The sequence below is a fragment of the Palaemon carinicauda genome, chromosome 1 (assembly GCF_036898095.1).
Source record: "Palaemon carinicauda isolate YSFRI2023 chromosome 1, ASM3689809v2, whole genome shotgun sequence".
NCBI classification, from domain to species: domain Eukaryota; kingdom Metazoa; phylum Arthropoda; class Malacostraca; order Decapoda; family Palaemonidae; genus Palaemon; species Palaemon carinicauda.
The window spans coordinates 257,321,923-257,343,967 of NC_090725.1; the positions used below are offsets into that span (position 1 = coordinate 257,321,923).

Consider the following 22,045-nt stretch of genomic DNA (forward strand, 5'->3'; position numbering starts at 1 on the left):
GTAGGGATTTTACAAGGAATGAAAATAGAAAACTTTTATTTTTGGGTGGACATCAAAATTCATAATAGTTTCCAGAGAAAAGCATGAGTAACATCAGGGCCTTATAGAAAAAATAAATTTTATAAAAAAAAAAAAAAAAAAAAAAAAAAAAAATTGCTGCCTCTTCAACACTATCATTTTGTAAACCCTGGTGAGTCTTGTTGCAAGTGGCTTCATACTGGGTAGAAATCAGTGTGAAACTTAGACTTAATGTGGCGCTGGACTCATTAGGTAATAAAGACACAGATATTTTCTGAACGAGAGCAAAACTGGAAGTTGAATTTGGAATGAGTATCAACTCCAGTTTACATGCTGCCTTGTTAAATGCCATACAAGTAGGGCAATGAAGGTATCAGCATGAGAACAAGAAATTCCAAGTGAGAACTGTATAAATCAGATAAATCATTAACATGTGTGCCTTGCTCCTTTGAAGCTGTAAAAACTATACTATATCCGAATAAAACAGTTCAAGTGAGGGGTAAGCCCCATCTGAGTCAAGAGTCCCACTCAAGTGGTCACAGAAGCAATGTTACCAGAATCAGGAACAATGAACAAATGAGAATTAGTGAATAGTGAACATCATTTGGGAATGGCATGCCCTACTTCATAAACTCATAAACAAGTTACAATAATTGTGTAAATAACTAATGTTTATCATACACCCTCATAGATGTGGGTTGCTTTGTGTAAGGAGTACATTGTACCAAGCACTTCTTCCAAAACAGAGGACACACCAGTATTAACTATAACTGAAGTTCTTTGCATATGTGAAAAGGAAGCACAGAAAGATGAAACGCATAAAAACCAAATCTGTTTTTCCATCCTGATCCTTTCCATTAAGGGGCAGAATAATCCCTAACTATAACTGAAGTCCTTTGCATATGTGAAAAGGAAGCACAGAAAAACCCAAACCTATTATCACATCCTGATCCTTTCCATTACAAGGCAGCATAATCACTTAAATGGATGAGTCCTACCTGGAGTAACATACAACCAATTCTGTCAAACTGCTAGAGGTATAAACTGATAACAGAGGACAGTATCACACGTAAGATAAAGGGCACCTCAGATCTGTGACCCCTACATCTGGATTTGTGATGACATGCCCAAGGGATTTCACTGGGAAAAATAACCCAGATGGGACAAGAAATGGAGAAGTAACGAATAAACTACAGTATTTATCGGAAATAAAAAAAAAAAAATATATAAAATACATTAAGGTATCAACATTACAATAAATAGTCATGCTGTATAAACTAGGAAACTATTATGCATCCTACTAAAAATAGGCCTATTAGTATTTTATGTACAAGTCCTGTAATCTGTCCTCTAAAGATATGTCATGTATAGAATGTCAAAATTGTAGGACATGCATCCACAGTTTTCTTCTTGGAAAGAGGACTATGTGGCCCTAAAAGTGGGAGACGAGCCAACAAAGTACTGTACTTTATTTTGAGGCAAGAGGTGATTTAGAGGCCCTACTGATATCAAATCAGATTAACTTAAGACATCATTGAGAACATCTAAATTACAACTTGCACAAGGAGAGACACTGGTGTCATGGGTATCGGTCAATTCTTGTACAGCATTCACAGGGCAATGTATCCGCTTCATCAAGCATTGAAAAGACCAAGGAGCTCTTTGGAAAAAGAGATTTACAACAAAAATGAGGTTGAAACTATAATCACTATGCTCAGCATAGGAAATAAATCACAAACCAGATTCTCAAAAATGTTCTGCAATCTTAACTGAATCTTATGACACTGCAACAAGGTTGAGGCAAAGTTTATCAACAATTGATTAGAAACTAAAGAGAGACCACTTTTCACTGAACTATTAATACAAATGAGACTGTGACCAGTATTTCTAGACTTCACAAATTGTGCTATATTAAAAAATGACCTAAAACTACTGTATAGAAACAGTTTGTCAAAGGTGTCAACATATCTATGATGAGTCACAAGCTCTCACCAAATCATAATCATGCCAAGCTAATAAGGTCCAGCAATATTAAAGTACCCGTAGTTTACTTTACTTATTAATACAATATTAGTACAGTGCATTTCATAGTATGATGTATTATGATCTTTTTATACTAATATTGATATGAATCATTACACACAGTATTCTGCAATTTCAATGTTCAATAAGTGACAAAGCACATCTTGAAAACCTGTACTCATTGCATCCACATAAACATAATGTACTTTATTACTGCATACAGCTCATCCCACTTCTGAATACATTTGCTTTTCAAAAATCCTTTAAAATTTCATACTACTCTCTACAACACTGATAGTATTACTATGAATGGTGAAATTAATTCTAGACAGTACAGTATTGTACGCTTGCATCTAGACATTTGACATATGAGAGCCAGTATCTCTACAGCAAATATGACAAATTTGGAGATAACTTGTACTTTTCCCTAACTAATACAAACCTGGAGTTATTTATTTGGATTATCTTTTGGCAAAGCTGGAAGGTAGCCATTAGACTTGAAGTGTGAGGTGGCAACCCTGCCTAACCACTTGAGTGGGTAGCTGAGGGTGGCTGGGGGGTAGCCAGCCACCTCTACATATACTCTCACAGCAGTGAGGTACGTCACTTTTGATTGCAAGGAAGGACTTCTGGGGGACAGGTGATGGTGGACAAATTTATATAAATAACTCCAGGTTTGTATTAGTTACGGAAAAATAAAAATCATCTCCAAATTTGTCATTTGTTCCCGTACTAACAAACCATCCCTTATATATTTGGATGACTCACTCTTAGCTGGGTTGAAGTCCTAAGTCTGGCATGGACATTGACCCAGTTTTACCTAGTACAGGATAGGACTGTGGTCTAGGAAAAAGTTTAACACCTCACTAAAAAGCGAGTATAATTGCAGCCTGCGCAATTCAGTGTACAGTAATAGAATTTTTTGTCTTGTATGAACACATTCCAAGTTTATATAGGAAAAACAAGATGTATCTCATTGCTTACCTCACAGAAAGCAATGGGGACATGGACAGTATATAAATTTATAATTTATACTAGGCTACACAAGGGAAGTGATAATTACCTGCAGAGGTTAAAGCCAGCTTGCAGAGGGACCCATGGTGCTGTACCCTAAGGGAGGGGAAGATGAAGAAAGCCAGACATACTCATTCATCCCAGTCTTAACCCGGGAAACTAATGCCCTCTACCAACTGCTACTTGTCCATCAAGGAGAGGTATTCTTAAACGAATTGTTGAGAAGCCACCACAGGACCCATTGTGAATGTATCAAGTCTCCTGTGGGTAACGTCTTTTAAGAAATGGGCTGTGAAAGTAGTTTGTCTCTTCTACACGCCCACTTGTAGTACTTGCAACAAGGAAAAGTTAGGTTTGAATGCCAAGGAAGTGGTAATTCCCCCGACATCATAGAATCTAGGTTGGCAAGCCGGAAGAGGATCGGGAGACAAGGCTCTTTCGATCACTTGGCAGATCCAAAAGAAAACAGTGTTCTTAGTGATCCTCCTCTTTACTCTCTCTGAGCTAGCAAACAGAGGTATTAGTCGGGGCTGTGTTGCTGCGGTGCTTTTAAGATAGAATGTTAAACTCCTCACGGGGCATAGTAACAACTGATCTGGGCCTTTGGTTACAGAACAGACACTCTCAATCTGAAAGGGCCCGAATCTATGGTCCAGTACCCCTGGTTTTTGAGTCATAGCAATGAACTCAGGGACGAAGCTGAGTGTCACTTCCCCCCTCCCCTTGAATAGGCGATGTCATACAAAAGACCATGAAGTTCACAGACTCTCTTTGCCTAGGCTAACGCGAACAGGACCACAGTCTTCAAAGTGAGGTTTCTGTCAGTTACACGGCGTAATGGTTCGTAGGGAGGTCCTCTTAAGGATCTCAAGACACGAACCACATTCCAAGGAGGAGGCCTAATCTCTGACTGAGGGCAAGTAATCTCATAACTAAATATGAGTAGAGAAAGCTACAAAGAGGAAATGTCAACGCTTTTTAGCTTAAAGGCGAAGCTTAAGGCCGAGCGATAGCCTTTCACCGCCGAGACAGAAAGCTTTTCCTCCTAAAGGTATACAAGGAACTCTGCTATTACTGGAATAATGGCATCGAGTGGAGAGATATTCCTTTCACGACACCAACCACAGATGACTCTCCATTTAACTTGGTAGAATGATGCTGAGGACTTACGCATGTAACCGGACATTCTCTCCGAAACTTATCGTGAAAAGCCATTCTGAGAGAAGAGATGCTGGATAGTCTCCAGGCGTGAAGTTGAAGCGACAGCACAGTTCTGTGAAAGATGTTTGTGCGTGGTTGTTTGAGTAGATCTGGTCGTGGAAGAAGCACTCTGCGTGATGCCATAGCGAAGCTACAAGGGTCATCATTAGATCTTTGGATGGTCTGGCCATGTTGAGCAATCTTCTCATCAGATAAATGAGGGAAAGCCATACACGTCGATCTTGTCCATAGAGCCCTAGGGTCCAGGACTGGAGAACAGTACAGAGGAAGCTTGCTGTTCAGAGATGTTGCAAATAGATGTACAGTCGGGGAACCCAACAAAGTCAGGACTTTGTTGGTTACCTAACAATTCAGACCATTCGGAGCATACTATCCAAGATGCTCTGCTCAGATTGTCCGCGAGCACATTCCTCTTGACAGGAATAAAGCAAGCTGATAGAAACACTAAATGTTCTTCTGACCATATATGGGGATCTTTACTGAAAGATGGCATAGAGGCTGCGAAAAAGTACCGCCCTGTTTGTTTATGTAGGCCACTACAAGTGACCTGCCTGGAACTGATGAAGAGCTAGATAGGCTTCTCTCATCTCTAGAAGATTTATGTGCTGGTACCTTTCTGACTCTGACCAAAGGCCGGAGATCATATGGTGCAGCAGGTGGGCCCACGCCCCCACCCTTCTTTTGATGCATCTGTGAAGAGCATCAAATCCGGAGGGGGATGGGAAGATTCTGGCACCGTTGAAAGTTTTTGTCTGGTCCTGCGTTATAGGAACTCAAGTGTCCGGTGAATTGGAGTGTTGGTTCCAACCAGACTTCAGCTGCCATTGCAGGGATCTTATCCTGAGGCGGCCGTTTGGAACTAGACAGATGAGAGAGGTTAGATGGCCTATTCAACTCAACCAACGAGAAGCCGGAAGGACATCTTTTCAGAGGAAGGGTGCTTCTCTCAGTCTGTGCACTCTTTCATCTGATGGAAGACTTTCTCTTGGACAGTGTCTATTACCATATCGAGGTAAACCAGCCTTTGAGAAGGTTGCAGTAATGACTTCTCATGATTTATCAGGATCCCCAGATCCGGACAAAACTCGAGAAGCATGTCTCGGTGACGAAGAAGGGTTGTCTCCGAGTCTACCAGGATTAGCAAGATGTCCAGATACCCAAGGAGACGGATGTCCTTCCGGTGAGCCCAAGATGACACTAAAGCGAACACTGGTGAATACCTGAGGAGCCGTCGTGAGATGGAAGCTTAGAACCTTGAACTGGAGTATCTTTTCTTCGTGTATGAACCTTATATACTTCCTTGAAGATGGATAGATTGGAATCTGGAAGTGTGCATCCTTCAGATCCAATGTGCACATGAAGTCCTTTGGACGAACAGCTTGAATGACCGTGTAGGCCATCTTCATTCTGAACCAAGTCTGTTGCACAAACTTGTTCAGCGGAGAAAGATCGATGACTGGTCTCCAGCCTCCAGTCACCTTTTTCACCAGAAAAATTCAACTGTAGAAGCCTGGGGACCCATCCACAACCTCTTGGAGAGCGCCCTTCTGCAGCATGGTCTGGACTTGGGTTCTGAGGGCCAGCTCCTTTGCGGATACCGCCGCACAAAAGCTTAGATGCCCTGGATCCCGAGTCAGAGGATGGAGAGATTTAATGAACGGGCTACCATACCCTAAAGCGATCACTTCAACCATCAAGGGTTCTGCCCCGTTAAGCTGCCACCTCTGCCAAAGGAACTGTAGGCATCCTTCCACAGGTGGTAGGTGAAGAGGAATGCCATTCCTAATGGGAGTGACCACCTCAGCCATTTCCCTTCCCTCCCTTCTTTCCTCTGAAGGACTTGGTCCCTTTCTGGCCTTTGGATGGAAAGGGCCGCTTAAGACACCTTTGAAGGTCCCGAGGACATAGAAGCTGAAGTGTGAGAAGAGAAAGGTAATTGCTGTGTACGCGATGACTGGGAAGGTCTATCATAAGGCCTCAATGCCATGGCCCTATGGAGGAGAGAATCGTCTGACAATTTCCTCTATCGCTCAGCAGCCCTCTCTATCTCCTCTGGGACGAAGAGAGAAGAACCCTGAAGGGTTGAGTTCCTCAACCAGGAGACTTCCACCTTCAGCACCTGCTTGTGGAATTTCTTCATGCCGGTATCCCTTCTCTTGAGTATAGCATTCGCCCACAAGTTGACAACATGGTGCGACAGGAACTCAAGAGTTTAGGTACCCGACAACAGGAAAGACTCCAAAGCCTTCATTGCCGACTCCTTCGAGAGATTGTGGGAGCAGACCATGAAGCCCAAGGATCCTCGCCATAGATCAAGGCAGAAAGCAGTCTGCATGGTGCACTTCGCACCTCTCTCTAAGTTCAGGAGCTCAACAGCTGAGAGAGACGCCCTCAGAGAGTTTGAGTTGGAAGACCCTTCGTTAGAGAGACTACTGAAGGGTCAAGGGACAGGGTGGAATGAGATTTGCCTTTGATCTCAAAATACTTCCTTTGTAAGACAAAAGGAAGTGGAAGAGACCAAGAAGAGGAACCTGCCCACAAGGAACTAAAGTTCCAGCTATCCGGGCGAAAGCTTTCCTCTTGGCGACTGTCAAACCTTTAGACCAGAGTAAAGCGGCACTGGACCTGGAAGGCTTCTGGGTCTCGAATATTTCATCAAGAACCATATCCTTACTCTCCAGGGTGGTGAAACCAGGGGTAGACAGCCTATTAATGGCCCTCATACATGTAAGGACCAGCCAAAAGGTGTGTTCCGACTCACGTCTCTCTTACTCAGAGTGGTAGTTCAGACTAGCCACATTTGCAAGATTCTCATCCTTTGAATCCAAGGGGTCGTACACCTCCACGCTCACGTCCAGATCCTGGAGTATGTCAGGGTCATCAACAATATCGCTAGAGGGAGGGACCCGCCACAGGGGACCATCTTGGTGCCTCAGCCATATAAGCTTCCCTTGCCGCAGTGTTCTTGGATTTTGTCTTGGTGTCTTTCGACTCCCTACATAAGGACATCCTTCCCCAGTCTCAGAAGAGGGAACTTACAAGGTTTTCGAGACACCTGACGAAGCTTTGGCAGTAGGAGCTAAGGGGTCCTCCTTTGGAGGAGGTAAGAAAATCGGACGCTGGTCCAGAGGCAATACCTTAATCTCTTTGTGGATTGAAGGGATGGATGGTTATCTCTCTGGGCTAGCCTATGTCCCTACTCGTCCTACGGCGGAAGATGTCGGCGTGAGGTGGAGTTACACTTCTCATCCTTATCTTCTCTTCTGCCTCTTAGCCATGGTTTCCCTTGCCTTTACCGTGATAAAGGGTAGCTTGGCCATGTAGGAGTCCGAAGATCGAGGAACTTCGACACGCGATCAGGATGGGGGTGATCTGCAAGCCTTGTCCGACGTTGATCTCCTTCTAGGATCTAGACTCCCAACAGACAAACTCGACAAGGATTCCAAAGGAATCCTAGGGGTCACTTTGACTACACCCAGACACTTCTGCAGGGTGGAAATAAAATACTCAACCATAAAGCTCAGCACCTCTTAGTAAGTCCTGGGCTTCCCTTTGATGTTTAGGAGAATGGCCCCTGGGGGGATCTCTAGAAGGAGTCTTAGTATATGCAGGGGGGGGGGGTCTCTGTGGCAGAGGAACACGTTCCTTTGATGATTGAGAAGGACAGTTCGGAATAATAGGAACGCCTGCGAACCTATTAGGCAGCTCTTTGAAACCCTCTGGTAAAGGTATCAGCCTGCCGCTGTAGGTGGAGGCAAAGGTGTTGGTACCGCAATTGCTCACAGTTCAGACATCTGCTCATGAATTGCTCGAGAAATTGTGAGATTCGCACGGAAAATCGTTGAGTTTCACACGTCAACAGACGCGATTCAAGAGCAAAAGTACTCGCAAAAGGAGCTGCTACGCTAGAAGAGGAAGGTCTAAGTCCTTCCTGCTGCTGCAGAAAAGCACCTACGTCCAATGAAGTCAGCAGAGAAGGCCTATGAGTAGGAACAAACCTGAGGGTTGAAGAATGCATCACAGCGGGATGCATTTCCAAGCATTACATAGGAAACGCTTTACTAATACTCCCCGGACGCCTGTCTGAGGGATGGTCATTCCTATGATCAGGTTCGGTCCGAGGTCATTTAGGAGAGGGTCGGGTTGAGGGACTACACGCTGATGCACTGCGCGAACTTCTACTTCTAGACGAGGAATGTCTAGACCATGATCTATAACGCCTAGTTCGCAATCGTTGGTAACAATTTAAACTATGAAATGAACTTGTAATACCATTTGTGGCCTTAATTACAAAGCTGTCACTGTTACCAACATTCTTCAAGTATATAACAGTAATAACACTGGTGACCTTGAAAATAAGATATCTTTACACCACACATTTACTGTAGCTGCTATTCACTTTCCATCAAGGAAAATAAAGTTTTTGGTAGCTTTGAGAGATTTTGAGGACTATAATGTAACAACATACTGTACTATAAAGTATTGTCTTACCAACAATATACCCTTATTAATCATTATTATTATCATTACTTGCTAAGCTACAGCCCTAGTTGGAAAAAAAGGATGCTATAAGCCCGGGGGCTCCAAAAGGAAAATATCCCAGTGAAGAAAGGAAATAAGGACACTACAAAAGGGATTAACAACCAAAATAAAATATTTTAGGAACAGTAACTCCAAAATAAATCCTTCATATATGAACTATAAAAACTTTAATAAAACAAGAAAAATAAGATAAAACAGTATGCCCAAGTGCACCCCAAGCAAGAGAACTCTAACCCAAGACCATGGAAGACCATGGTACAGAGGCTATGGCACTATCCAAGACTAGTGAACAATGGTTTGATTTTGGAGCGTCCTTCTCCTAGAAGAGCTGCTTACCATAGCCAAAGTCTCTCTTCTACCCTCACCAAGACGAAAGTAACCACTGAACAATTACATTGTAGTAGGTAACCCCTTGAGCAAGGAAGAATTGATTGGTAATCTCAGTGTTGTCAGGTGTATGAGGACAGAGGAGAATATGTAAAGAATTGGCCAGACTATTCGGTGCATGTGTAGGCAAAAGGAAAATGAGCCATAACCAGAGAGAGGAATCCAATGTAGTACTGTCTGGCCAGTCAAAGGACCCAATAACTCTCCAGCAGTAATATCTCAATGGGTAGATGGTGCCCTGGCCAACCTACTGTATTCTTAATATTTGGCAATACCTGATCTAATTTTCAACAATATAACACTCTTTTTTACAGCAATTATAATCTATATCAACTAGTTCCATCAGAAAGCAACTACTAAGCAATATCTGTACAACTTCCATTAGGTATTGAAACTTACATTTCATAAGTTTACAACCTTCATTTTGTCTTGGTACACTGACCTCCAGTCTTGACATCAGCAACATTCCAGGAAACGGTCTTGACAAAATAGCTAGATTTAGTGATTTCCTTTTCTCAACAATGACAAATATGACTTAACCATTTAAGGAACATCTCATGATGGTGATTAATAAAAAGAAATTACAGTACCACTGTCCCCCTTATTGCCTGGGTCTTTTGATTATGAAATGCTATGTCCTGCAGAATGTAAGCATGCATTTGCATTCTGAAAAACACTAATATCTTCACATTACACTATAACTTTGGTAACAATTCTGACATTCAAGTTTACAAGAGGTTGTGGTGATACATTAAAGTGCTCCACACCTTAATTTTTCTGATGTTTCTAAACTGACATGTCCATTTGCTTTAATGTATTATACTTTATTTGCATTAATTTTCCCTTTTTTCACTTCACCTTTTCTGTTCTGTGGAAGCTTGTTTAATGAGTCATTGGCTTTTTAGCTTATCAGGGATACAGTATCAATATGAAATATGACTATTGTCCAGAACTCTCCAAAGATGAAATTATCTTCCCTTTAGTCAACATTCTTTTGTTCAGTTTGAATTTTTGACTACCTACTAGTGCCACAGAATATTAATTTCCTTCAATAACTTTATAGAATTCTAATTAAAAAAACCTGCGATAATTTGAAACAAATTGCATAAACATGCACTGTATCAATAAATCTAACTTGCAAAAATCAATAACAAGGCCAGCCATGAAGTATAAATGTAAGACAATAAAGTGATACCTGTCTTTACCTCGGTTCAACACATGCCAGTTCTTACAGTACTTTGTGTCGCAAATCTTTAAATATAAAATCAACATTACACTGTTTTACCCAACCTAAAGTCGGTTTCTGTCTTACAACAACGAAGTGCTACACTATACAGTACTGTACTGGTTTTTATAAAGTTGTAAATACTTTTTCATGTCCAATAGGTATGTAGGGAATGTATAATTCACTTTATAAAGTGAAAATCAGGCTCACATAGAAAATCGACTAATGTTAAGTTTCTTGGGACAAGCTAATGCCAATGCAAGGTATTACTGTACTATAGAGAAGATTGAATAAGAAATTAACCACAAGATACAGTGTGCTTGGATGAACTGGAAAGGATCATCAGGAATATTGTGTGATAAGAGGGTTAGTGCAACGATAAAAAAGGATGGTTTTATAAATGACCAGATTTGGTGTATGGAGCTGAAACTTGGCAAATAAAGAAGACTTAAGAAAGGAAGTTAGAAATAGCAATTTGGCAAAGAGGACTACAGTGTTTTGGGCATGTCATGAGGAGAGATCTTGTGTGCCAAAGGGTCATGGACATAGAGATGGATGGGGGAAAGACGAGGAAAAGGGCAAAGTTCAGATGAAAAGATAAAGTAGCAAATAACATCCAGAGAAAAAGGATTAAGAGAACAGGATGCCCTGAATTAAAGAGAATGATGAGGGTTCATACAAAACAGCAACCCCATATAAAGATGGATCAAGAGAAGACTGTGTAATTAAAGGAAGTTAGCCGAGTTTGGGTGTTTAATTTTTTAACTTGACTAGATCCGATAGCTATTTTATGACAAATTCGTAGATAATTTGTATTTTTCCTAAAGATAAAAACCTTTAGCTATTTATTAGGGGTATTACTTTTGGTGAAACTGAAAGGATGAGCCATTAAAATTTTAGTGAGGGTTAACTACCCATCACGCTAGTTAGCGTGATGGGTCAGCTTGCTACAACTCCCATTCGTACACTTGTGAATTAGCTCACTTTGCTTGGAGGTAGGACTTCAAGGGGATAGGGTCAGCAGATAAGTTTGTAAAATTAGCCATAGGTTTGCATCATTAGGAAAAATACAAATTATGAACGAATTTGTCATTGGTTCCGTAACTGGAATACAAACCTACACTATTTATCAGGGGAGGACGTCCCAGCCAATCTGGCTCTTTGGCTTTATCCGGGGCTCCTTGTATTGAATACTGTATATTTGTACCAAATATAAGGAGTCCCTACACCTCGCTAAACCCTGCTATACAAGGTCTGCAGCCTATGCAAGTTGTGTGTTGAGATAAGCTGTGTGACTGTCAGGTTTAAGTTATTCCGAGACACTATAGAAAAAAACTGTTGGACCAAGACTTTCCCAATATCACCTTGCCAGGGTATAGGGACACAATAGTATTGACACAATACTGCACTAGGTACGCAAGGAAGCAAGGTTTAACCGCAGTGGTTGAGGTCAGCTTGTGCAGAAAACCCAGGATGCTGCTTTCCCCATAAGACGGGAGGATGAAGAAAAGAAAAAGAGCCAGTCATTCTTTTTCATTCATGCAGACTAAAGCCGGGTAACAATGCCCTCAATCTTCTGCTACTTGTCCAATAAGGAGCTTGAGGTATAAAACCAGCCGTTGTGCAGCCACCACAGGACCAATAGAGATCATATTGAGTTCCTGTGGGTCATGCCTTGCAGGAGAGAAGTCACCTGGAGCATTTACACCCATGCTTGTAGAACCTGTGTCGCAGAGTAATCTGCTATGACCCTGACAACGTGGGTCAACGTGATGGATGAGGATCTGGATTCAGAGCGAAATTGATGACACTGTGAATCCAGCGGAGATCATGTTTTGGTGATCCTCCTCTTGTCTCTCCTAGTGCTGACGACAAGAGAAGGCACCCAGGTGGGCTGTTGCCGTTCTCTTGAGGTAGAGCCTAAAACCTCACAGTGGGTACACTAACAGATGATCTAGATTGTCAGTTACCAAGTAGAGACTTGTTGTTTAGTATCCATCACCTCTGGAGACTTTGTCTTGGCAACAAACTCAGGGACAAGAGTAGCCCCTTTCGCGAACGAGAGAGGTGATCACTTCGCAGGAGAGACTTGCCTAAGACTATGCTCCACCACGAAAGGAAGGGAGATTCAGCAAGGGGGGAGCGTAGTCTAAGCGAAGACAGTAACAGTAGTGATGAAGATGATGTAGGGAAGTTTTCCTTCAGAAGGGATAAACAACCCAACACCTGGGGAGGAAAACTCTCCCTCGGAAGGGAAAGTAGTCCAACCCCCTGTAGGAGAACCTCCTGGCAGTACTCTAAGATGATCGGCAAAGAGCGCTGCCTGAGAAAGCGTAACCGGAGCTAGTTACTTGAAGATGGAGCGCTAATCAGGGGCTGCCATGGACTTACTTCTAAGGAGAAGGGATGACACCCTCTAAGGGAAGGCAGTGACAGCAGATTCCCCAGGCATGAACGGAACAGGTCTACTTCGTCAGCACTCTTAGTTGAACGAAGATGAACTGCATCGCTAACTTTGGAAAAATAAAATAAAAATTATGTAACAAAAAACCCCCTCGGGAAAACACCTATCCGCGGACGGGAAAGGTAACTACCAAGGGAACAAACATAAAATAAGAACTGCGCACTCCCTTCACCAGTCGACATTGACGGGAGAAGGAGAGCGGAGAGACACCGTAATACAAAAAAAATTACAATTATCTAAATCAGCTAAAATATTTACTAACGGAAGAACCATTGGATCCTACAGCGGGAAGTGCTTCCCACGGTGTAGAAACTGAAAAGGTAAAATGCAAACAATTATAATTTCACTTAAATAATTAAGAAAAACAATCGGAAGCGTAACCTAACCCGGGAACGGGAGAGGTGCTCCCCCCGTTAGTATACTGTCCTCATACACCTGACAACACTGAGATTACTAAACAATTCTTCTTCACCCAAGGGGTTAACTACGGCAATGTAATTTTTCAGAGGCTACTTTCCTCTTGGTAAGGGTAGAAGAGACTCTTTAGCTATGGTAAGCAGCTCTTCTAGGAGAAGGACACTCCAAAATCAAACCATTGTTCTCTAGTCTTGGGTAGTGCTATAGCCTCTGTACCATGGCCTTCCACTGTCTTGGGTTAGAGTTCTCTTGCTTGAGGGTACACTCAGGCACACTGTTCTATCTAGTTTCTCTTTCTCTTGTTTTGTTGAAGTTTTTATCGTTTATATAGGAAATATTTATTTTAATGTTGTTACTATTCTTAAAATATTTTATTTTTCCTTGTTTCCTTTCCTCACTGAGCTATTTTCCCTGTTGGGGCCCCTGGGCTTATAGCATCCTGCTTTTCCAACTAGGGTTGTAGCTTAGCATTTAATAATAATAATAATAATAAAGGTGAATGGCCTTGAGAAGAGAAAGACCGAAGTCAATCTCTGAAAGGCCACACTCCCTTCCCCTAGTAAATTCGTGTGTTCCCCGTGGTAGAGTGAAAGGTGAAGACAATAGTTGAACAAGGAGGGTCAAAACGATGACGATACCACTGCGGTGGCGGCCAAGTCAACGGCAGGTTATCGACCGACGGGATGACCGATGGACAAGGGGGAAAGGTCGGAAGGGAAGATTCTTCAGCCTTGTGCTGGTGTCTTGAGAACCTGCCGTATACGTTATCACACACAGCACAAACACTGAAAAGGAAACTTATATGATATGATATGCAACCCGCCACTTCGCTAACTAGCAGGTTAGGTTGTTAACCCTTGCTAAAATTTTAATGGCTTGTCCTTTCAGTTTCACCAAAAGTAATACCCCTAATAAATAGCGTAGGTTTGTATTCCAGTTACGGAACAAATAATTTTTAAATTAAAACTCTCAATGCCTACATCATTACATAAAATATACCAATGCTCTACTTTGAAAAAGCATTTCATAGTAATTTCACACTAAGTAACAACCCTAGCTAGAAACCAAGAATGCTACATATCAAAGGCACCCAAAAGGCTACAGAATGCAACCCAAGACCAGAAAAAAATACGGTAAAAAACAAAAAAAAACATTTGCACCAAGTTTTGACTTTTGATTTTCCACTAACTAAACTACATTGGAATGAATATTCTACTGTGTGGTAACTATAAAAACTAATGTGTAAAACTGTACCTCTCAACGCGTTAAATTAAGACTCTTAGGGTCACAGAGTACAACCTCTAAATTGGAAGATCGAAATCCAAAGGAGAATTTGAACAGTATAAGGAAAAATCTTATACAGCCCACACAATGAGCTAATTGAATGATGGTGCTACATAGCGATATTCATATCAAGGATGTTGAATTCAATAGACAAAGTTTTTGTCCTACAAATTAATACAATCATCCGCTTAATATTGACACCATAGCAAAATAAATATATTTCCCAAGTTAGAAGGGTCACCAAAACATCTGAATGATTTCATCAAAAAAGAAATGTCTAGATCAGTTTCTTAAAAGTTAATTCATATTAATGACAATTCTAAACAAGCTGCAAATAGTTACAGTTGTTAATAACAAAGAAATTGTTGGTGGGGTGAATACAAAGTCCTAAAACTACTAAGATTTATGCTCCGAGTTTTGTTAGGATCAACTTCATCTTTAGCACTAAAGATATTTAGCGAGATATTTAATGCCAGGTGTAGAGTTAGAAGATGGTATCAGTGATTTGTAGTAAAAGTTGCACAGGAAACAAGCTTATTTTAAAATTTAAACCATATGCATGTAAATAATATAAAAACTAAAGGTCCAGCAATGATATCCCCTTTAATTACTAAAAAAAAAAATAATTTTTAGTCACTCAGGTGGCCCCACACCCCAAAAAGCCCTGTGCATTCTGTTATTAAAAAAATTCAATAAAAATATTAAGAATTTATCCCCTAATTCACATATGGCAAAGCTTGAAAAACTAACAGCACATGATTAACAATAATGTATAAAAAAAACACTGCACTACTGCACTAAAGTAAAGACAAATCTTACAAACTTTGCGACAAGAATCTAGGAATTTCTGTTCTGTATAGCACTTCTGATAAACAAAGTTGTACACTCAAGAATAGATCATCCCCTTCAGCATATATATACTCAGACAAAAAACTTGAATGGATTTAGAGTTACAGAAATTAAGTGGTAATTGGTAGGGCTGGAGTTGACAGTGACATTCATCTAATCAAGCAACATTAACTATTATCTAATTAGTGGAAAGGTAGTCTCTACTAACTACTTTAGAAATTGGAAATCAGCTTTCTTCACCCCCCCCCCAAAAAAAAAAAGAGGACTAGATATTTGAGTCAACCCCACCATTAACATCAAGGTCAAGCTAAAATTTCTTTTTTCCAGGACAAAAAAAGTAAGCCCATAAGTTTAAGTTCATGAAAACAAGAATGAGGAAGACTGCTCCACTTACTGTTGAACAACAAGCTAAAGAGATAGGGATTAAGAACCATCTGTTTTAAGCAAAGGATACAGTAAGTCTACACCAAAGGGAGTTGATTAAAAGATAGCCCATACATTATATTCCTGCTTTGCACCATAAGATTTTTCTTATGAGGTCAAATTGTATTTACCTTAAGCATAAATTCTTAAAGCAACAGACCTTGAGCTGAATACTATGCAGTTATACCTTATGTTCAGTCATTTTAAACTTTAGTCGGTAGTTGAAAAATAATTTAACTATCAAAAAAATTGTTTAATTTTATCTTTTCATATTCTCTTTAATTAAAAACCTTTAAAATTAAAATCAATAAACCCATTACAATGACTAAATTATTTGAATTATCAAAGGACTTGTATTAGTGATGATTAGAGCTAGTATGTGTTAACTGAAAAGTGCTGGTAGATTTTTACAAGGCCATGCTCTCCATATACTGTCAAACCATGCAAAGCTATTGTTTTCCTCTTATTTTTTCATATTTTAAAACAATTCGCCACATAGAAAAGTTAAAATAATAAAAAAACTATAGAATTATAAAAAACTAGCCTGGTTTTTTCACTAAAAGATCATGAACTGACATCGGCAACCAAACATTAGTTCATGATACCAGCGTACATTTGATTTACTTTATAATTATTCAAAATATATACTTGATTAAAAATGGAGCAATTACTCAAAAGTGTCTATTTGTGAATTGTATATTTTATGGACACTTTTGACTAATTCCTCCATTTTTAATTTAGTATATATTTTGAATATATATCAAATGTAGGCTGACATCACAAACTTGTTTGGTCGATTATGTTGATGTCAGTTCCAAATCGTTTAGTGTGGAAACTAGGCTAGTTCTTTTTTTTTTATAATTCTAACTTGTTTCTCATGTGGCGAATTGTTTTAAAATATGAAAAATAATAGAGGAAAACAATAGCTTTGCATAATTTGGCAGTATAGGGAGAGTGTGGTTTTGTAAACAAATACCCATGTTAATTATTTGTGATGCTTTCTTTTTTATATACTGTATAATATTTTTCACAACATAAAATCTTTCAGAAGTTAATAATTATATACCACAAAATTTACCAATGTATATTGTTCATCATTACACTGGATCCTTCTCTCTGGTTACGGTTCACTGTCCCTTTGCCTATACATACACCGAATAGTCTGCCATATTCTTTACAGATTTTCCTCTGTCCTCACACACCTGACAACACGTGATTACCAAACATTTCTTCTTCATCCAAGGGGTTAACTACTGCAATGTAATAGGTCAGTGGCAACTTTCCTCTTGGTAAGGGTAGAAGAGACTCTTTAGCTATGGTAAGCACCTGTTCTGCGAGAAGGAAACTCCAAAATCAAACTATTGTTCTATAGTCTTGGGTAGTGCAATAACCTCTGTACCATGGTCTTCCACTGTCTTGGGTTAGAGTCCTCTTGCTTGAGGGCACACACTATTCTATCTAATTTCACTTCTTTTGTTTTTATAGTTTATATAAGAAATATTTATTTCAATGTTACTGTTCTTAAAATATTTTATTTTCCCCTATTTCCTTTCCATCACAGGGCTATTTTCCTCGTTGGGGCACATGAGCTTGTGGCATCCTGCTTTTCCAACTAGGGTTGCAGCTTAGCAAGTAGTAGTAATAATAATATTCTACAAGTTCCAATGAAATCTGTAGTGTCATGTGATGAGACTAGCGAATGCATTTAGTTTATTGGTAATGCATTATAGACCATGATGTTAGATGGTATTTTATTTTTACATACAGTACCAAATTCTTACATTGGAGATAACACAGAAAACCGAATGTTTCTCTTGTAAGCTTACCCAATCAACAAAAATTTTTAAATTCAAGTGAAATTCCACAAAACTGGCTTAAGTTGAAATGTTGATGACGTGTGTTTTGTAAAAGCTCAATGTGTGCGTCTGGTTAATTTATTATGGCCACAAGGTTTATGTGATGACTTTTAGCTCCACTATGTGACTTTGCGTATCCCATAAAGGTAAGCATAACGATTTCATGCTTTCAAACACATAATTGAAGACTAGTTTACAAGGCGGGATGAATCCCCATCTGAATCTTCTTGCTCTGAATATAATAAGTGTAATAGGCTTAGCCTATTACACTTACCATATTACCGGTCCTTGAAGTTACAAGAAATTGTAGGTAAGGATAGGCAGGACTAGAGGCCATGTTGGGTTAGTTTAGGTGGGTGTGGTTAGGTTGAGTTGAATTCCTGTTTAACTAATTAAGTCAGCCCTAAAATCCACTAACTATTCCAAATGTTTGTTAATATTTGATACTCTAATTTCTAGCGAAACTGGAATTCGCGATAAGAAATGGACGAGAGCTTGCTAGTTTGGAATTTTTCTCTATATGTTCAATAGGGGCTGGGGCATTATAACTTACGTATCGGTCTATTAAAATGTGACGTATGTTATTCACTCTAAGTCCATTGTTTACTTCTGAGAGACTGAAGGGGACTTATTGCGCATGCACTTTTTCCCATAGTTTGGGGAGCTTTCTATGCATTTACAATGACATATTTGTCAGGGGTTTTTTTAAACAAATGAACAGCCTCCAAGTACTTCTTCGTAAGTTCCCGGATGATGTTCTACAACAGCCATTTTTTGCCCACCTTCATCTTCAGTTTAAACAACCACCATCTCGTCAAGACGTCTCCAAGAGGGAACTTATGGGAAGCACATCAATCTATTTTGAAATTTAGTGTAATTTCATTTGTCGGCAATTGATTACTTATTTTTAGGGGTTTATTTCTCGCCCTCCATCAAACACTAGAGTGTCTGTTCAGGCAGGCCTTGATGTGTGAAGATAATTTTTTCCAGTTTATATTTTGCTCTGTATCTTTTCAGTTATTCGCTTAGCATTTGTATTCAGGCTTAATAGTTTTCTGATCACTACTATAACACTTTCCAAAGAGATAAGTCTTTAGATTTTTTTTTAAAGCTGCCCCATTTTTGCTATTCTGATGGAAATGCTCTCTGTTCAATGTAAAGCTAATGTTGCTTATGTGTAATCAAAAAATAACAGCGAAATAATGCCTCAAAGGTCCGATTTTGACTTAATTTTCATGGAAGGCCAGCACATTTTCTACTGCAAGGCTTTTGTAAAGATTGCCACGAAAAAAAAATAAAGGTGCCAGTATTGATCATTAGGTAAGGAATTATTTGTTATTTACTTTCTTATAATGTAAGGATTAATTTGTGATTTACTTAGTTTGTAACCTGGGAAGGGGGCGGGGTCCAGCTAGCAGTTGTGACCTGGGAAGGGGGGTCTGGGGGGCTTGCCCCCCGCCTAAGAGTTGTGACCTGGGAACTACTAAGTTAGGTTAGGTGGGTTTGTTAGGTTCTGTACCCTTTTACAATCTCGAGTGTTAAATAATCCTGTTTGGTCGGTTTTCTGCCATTTACATGAGCCATATATTTTTTCAACTGGTTTCTTGAGCTTATTTTGCATTTCTGACCATCATTATTGCTGTAAACCACTCCTTTGTGATATTTCCCCACCCAAAAATCCTTTCTCACTGGGGTCCCCCACAATTGTCTTCATATTAGGAGGTCCAAAAACTCATGAGCGGGTGGTTTGCCCCAACAATCATGGTGAGAAATGCATAAAATACAAGATAGCAAGTAGGAAAAATATATGGTCCATGTATTTGGCTAGAAATTGAAGTATCATATATTTACTCAAAAATTGTTTCACCATTCTTGTTGTTTTAAGGTGGTAATATATTGCTGAAACTTCCATTTCCTTAAAATTTATGGTCACGTTAACCAAAAACACAAACTGCATTAATATGCAGATAAATATTTTGATACCATGAATCCAGTCCTGTAGTAATGTATAAATTTACTATAAAAACAAATGATAATATTCAAAGACGAAAAAAACTTTCTTAGGCCATAGATTTTAACTCGCATCTTAATCCAGATATGATTAGTGATGGCAATATAAAGGCAGGCTGTGTAGGGCCAGCCTTTTTTGACCTTTGACACAATGTGACCTTTCGTAATAAACATTATTTCTCGGAATTTAATGTTGATAACAAAACCATGTTCAGTAACACCCTACCACCAGAAGGTGATTTCTTCTTAGGATTACGATTTCATAATGAAATTAAAAATAAACAGAATAAACATGCGTAGGGGGAAGAGGGAGGGGGGAATCCCCCAACACGTTAGGACGATGGCTTGCCCTTAATAACGGCACTAGACTCACTTCGCTACTGTTTTGAACAATCCCCCATGGATTAGGGAACCCAAAGGAATTATCAGAATACTATAAAATACGAAAAGAAGGAAAGCCAAGAGGCAAATTACCTTTAATGCATTGAGGTCGATGTCATCCAAACTACAGTTCACAGACTGATGAGCCATTTTTTGACTTCGAGAGGAAACTTAAAAAATAGACTCAGTTTGGGCACATTTAAGAGTATCCTGCATCGCTAAACGTCACACACCTTCTATCTTCGCATTAAATCACTGATATGCACTAAATCCCCAAGAAAAACGCACGAACCAAACACAAATGGCGGTGGAGAGTTACTGTGAGATGACAAAACACACCACCACCATCAGCCCGACATATCCATGGAGGATTAGTACCACTCAATCCTCATCAACAATGGCTTCTTCTTAAAATAAACCAGCTTGTTTTTCCGTATTGATATATTTTATGGATGAACTTAATTTAGTTCGACGTTATGGTCAACTATAGATTCAAATTTTATCACTATGTATCATTTTCAGTGATATTTCTCCGTAGTCAACTTTATTCTTTATCTCATCTGGTAAATTTAAACATGGCTACCAACTATGCACAAATAAAGTTTGTTTTATGAACGTAAATACAACTGAAATTGCCAATAAATTATATATTTTCGCATGAAATATGGAAACTATCAATTTGAATTACTTTAATAATGATGAATAGCATGATTTTATTATTTCAGCTGCAACACTGTTGGTAACACTGAAGGGTGCGGTAAGAAATTACAATAAACCTTTTTCTTAGGGTTAATATTGATGTGATGCAAATTGCTTCACGCATTTTTATGAATATGGTGATAGTTTCAAAAACAATTATTAGATACACAATTATCAAAAAGTAAAATCAATCTGAGTTGTTATTTATTGTTAAAGAAATGTTTAGCGCATTCTCACAATCGATTCTCTTCCTAAATAGCGTTGCGCGTTTCCGGAAATCAGAGAAAGTGACTTAGTCATCTCTAGTATGCGTCATTTCCAATATTTTCTTTGGGAAATTAATATGGGTATCGTAATCTAATTTCCCTAGCTTACTTTGAAGAAATAATGTAACACACACCCCAAGTGTTTGAATGATAAAACACAGCAAAACAAAGGAAGGAGCGTTTCAGAAAGTTTTTTGTATCCAGCATGTAGCTTTTTTTATGCACGAAGGCATTATATGAGTTAATTAAGTGTATTTATAGATAAATCCGGTTAATTAGTTATAAAGCCTTGAATTAATCAATTGCTGATGTAGAGACTATAGCTCTCTAAAATTACTTTTTATGCAGGTCCTTTGTGTAAGTATTCAAAAATACACCGCGGGGAGTAAAACGTGAGATAAAAATAAAACTGAGAGCGGTTAGGTATGACTGTGGGACTGCAATAACAGGGCTCTTACTGCTAATGTGAGACACATATGGGCATGGTAATCTCTAGGTTTATTGTAGACTTTGTAGAGATACATGAATAAAACATACACAGTATGGATGTGCGGTAAATGATGTTTACTTAGCCATCACATGAAATTGCAATTACATAGAATTATAATATATATATATATATATATATATATATATATATATATATATATATATATATATATGTGTGTGTGTGTGTGTGTGTGTGTGTGTGTGTGTGAATGTGTGTGTGTGCAAAAATAATTTGGGCATGATATATCTCATTGAATTATATCTATAATACATCTCTGCAACAGGATATCTTTGTCTTCAATTCGTCTAATTGTCATTACATGTTTCAAATTAAAGGACATCGATGCTCATTGAGGAATTCAACGGAATGGCTGAAGGACTCTTTACGGTTGAATTGTGTTCACTGATACGATTATATAAAGACTGGAAGACCAGAGAATTATAAGTAGTTAAATAGAATGACTCCTCTCTCTCTCTC

At 39.2% G+C, this 22,045-nt stretch overlaps 1 protein-coding gene across 9 annotated transcripts in view; it reads right to left on the reverse strand.

Annotated features, from left to right (window-relative positions):
* The window catches only part of msn (serine/threonine-protein kinase msn), a 234,755-nt gene extending 214,115 nt beyond the window's left edge, over positions 1-20,640 (reverse strand). For 3 of the 9 annotated variants that reach the window (XM_068389285.1, XM_068389312.1, XM_068389280.1), the window contains exon 1: positions 20,207-20,640. In XM_068389285.1, coding sequence (XP_068245386.1) covers positions 20,207-20,263 — 57 coding nt within the window. In that variant the 5' untranslated portion in view covers positions 20,264-20,640. The remainder of the gene's footprint in view (positions 1-20,206) is intronic. The other 6 variants (XM_068389301.1, XM_068389305.1, XM_068389295.1 and 3 more) reach the window with 5 other exon arrangements.
* Between the last annotated feature and the right edge of the window lie 1,405 nt (positions 20,641-22,045).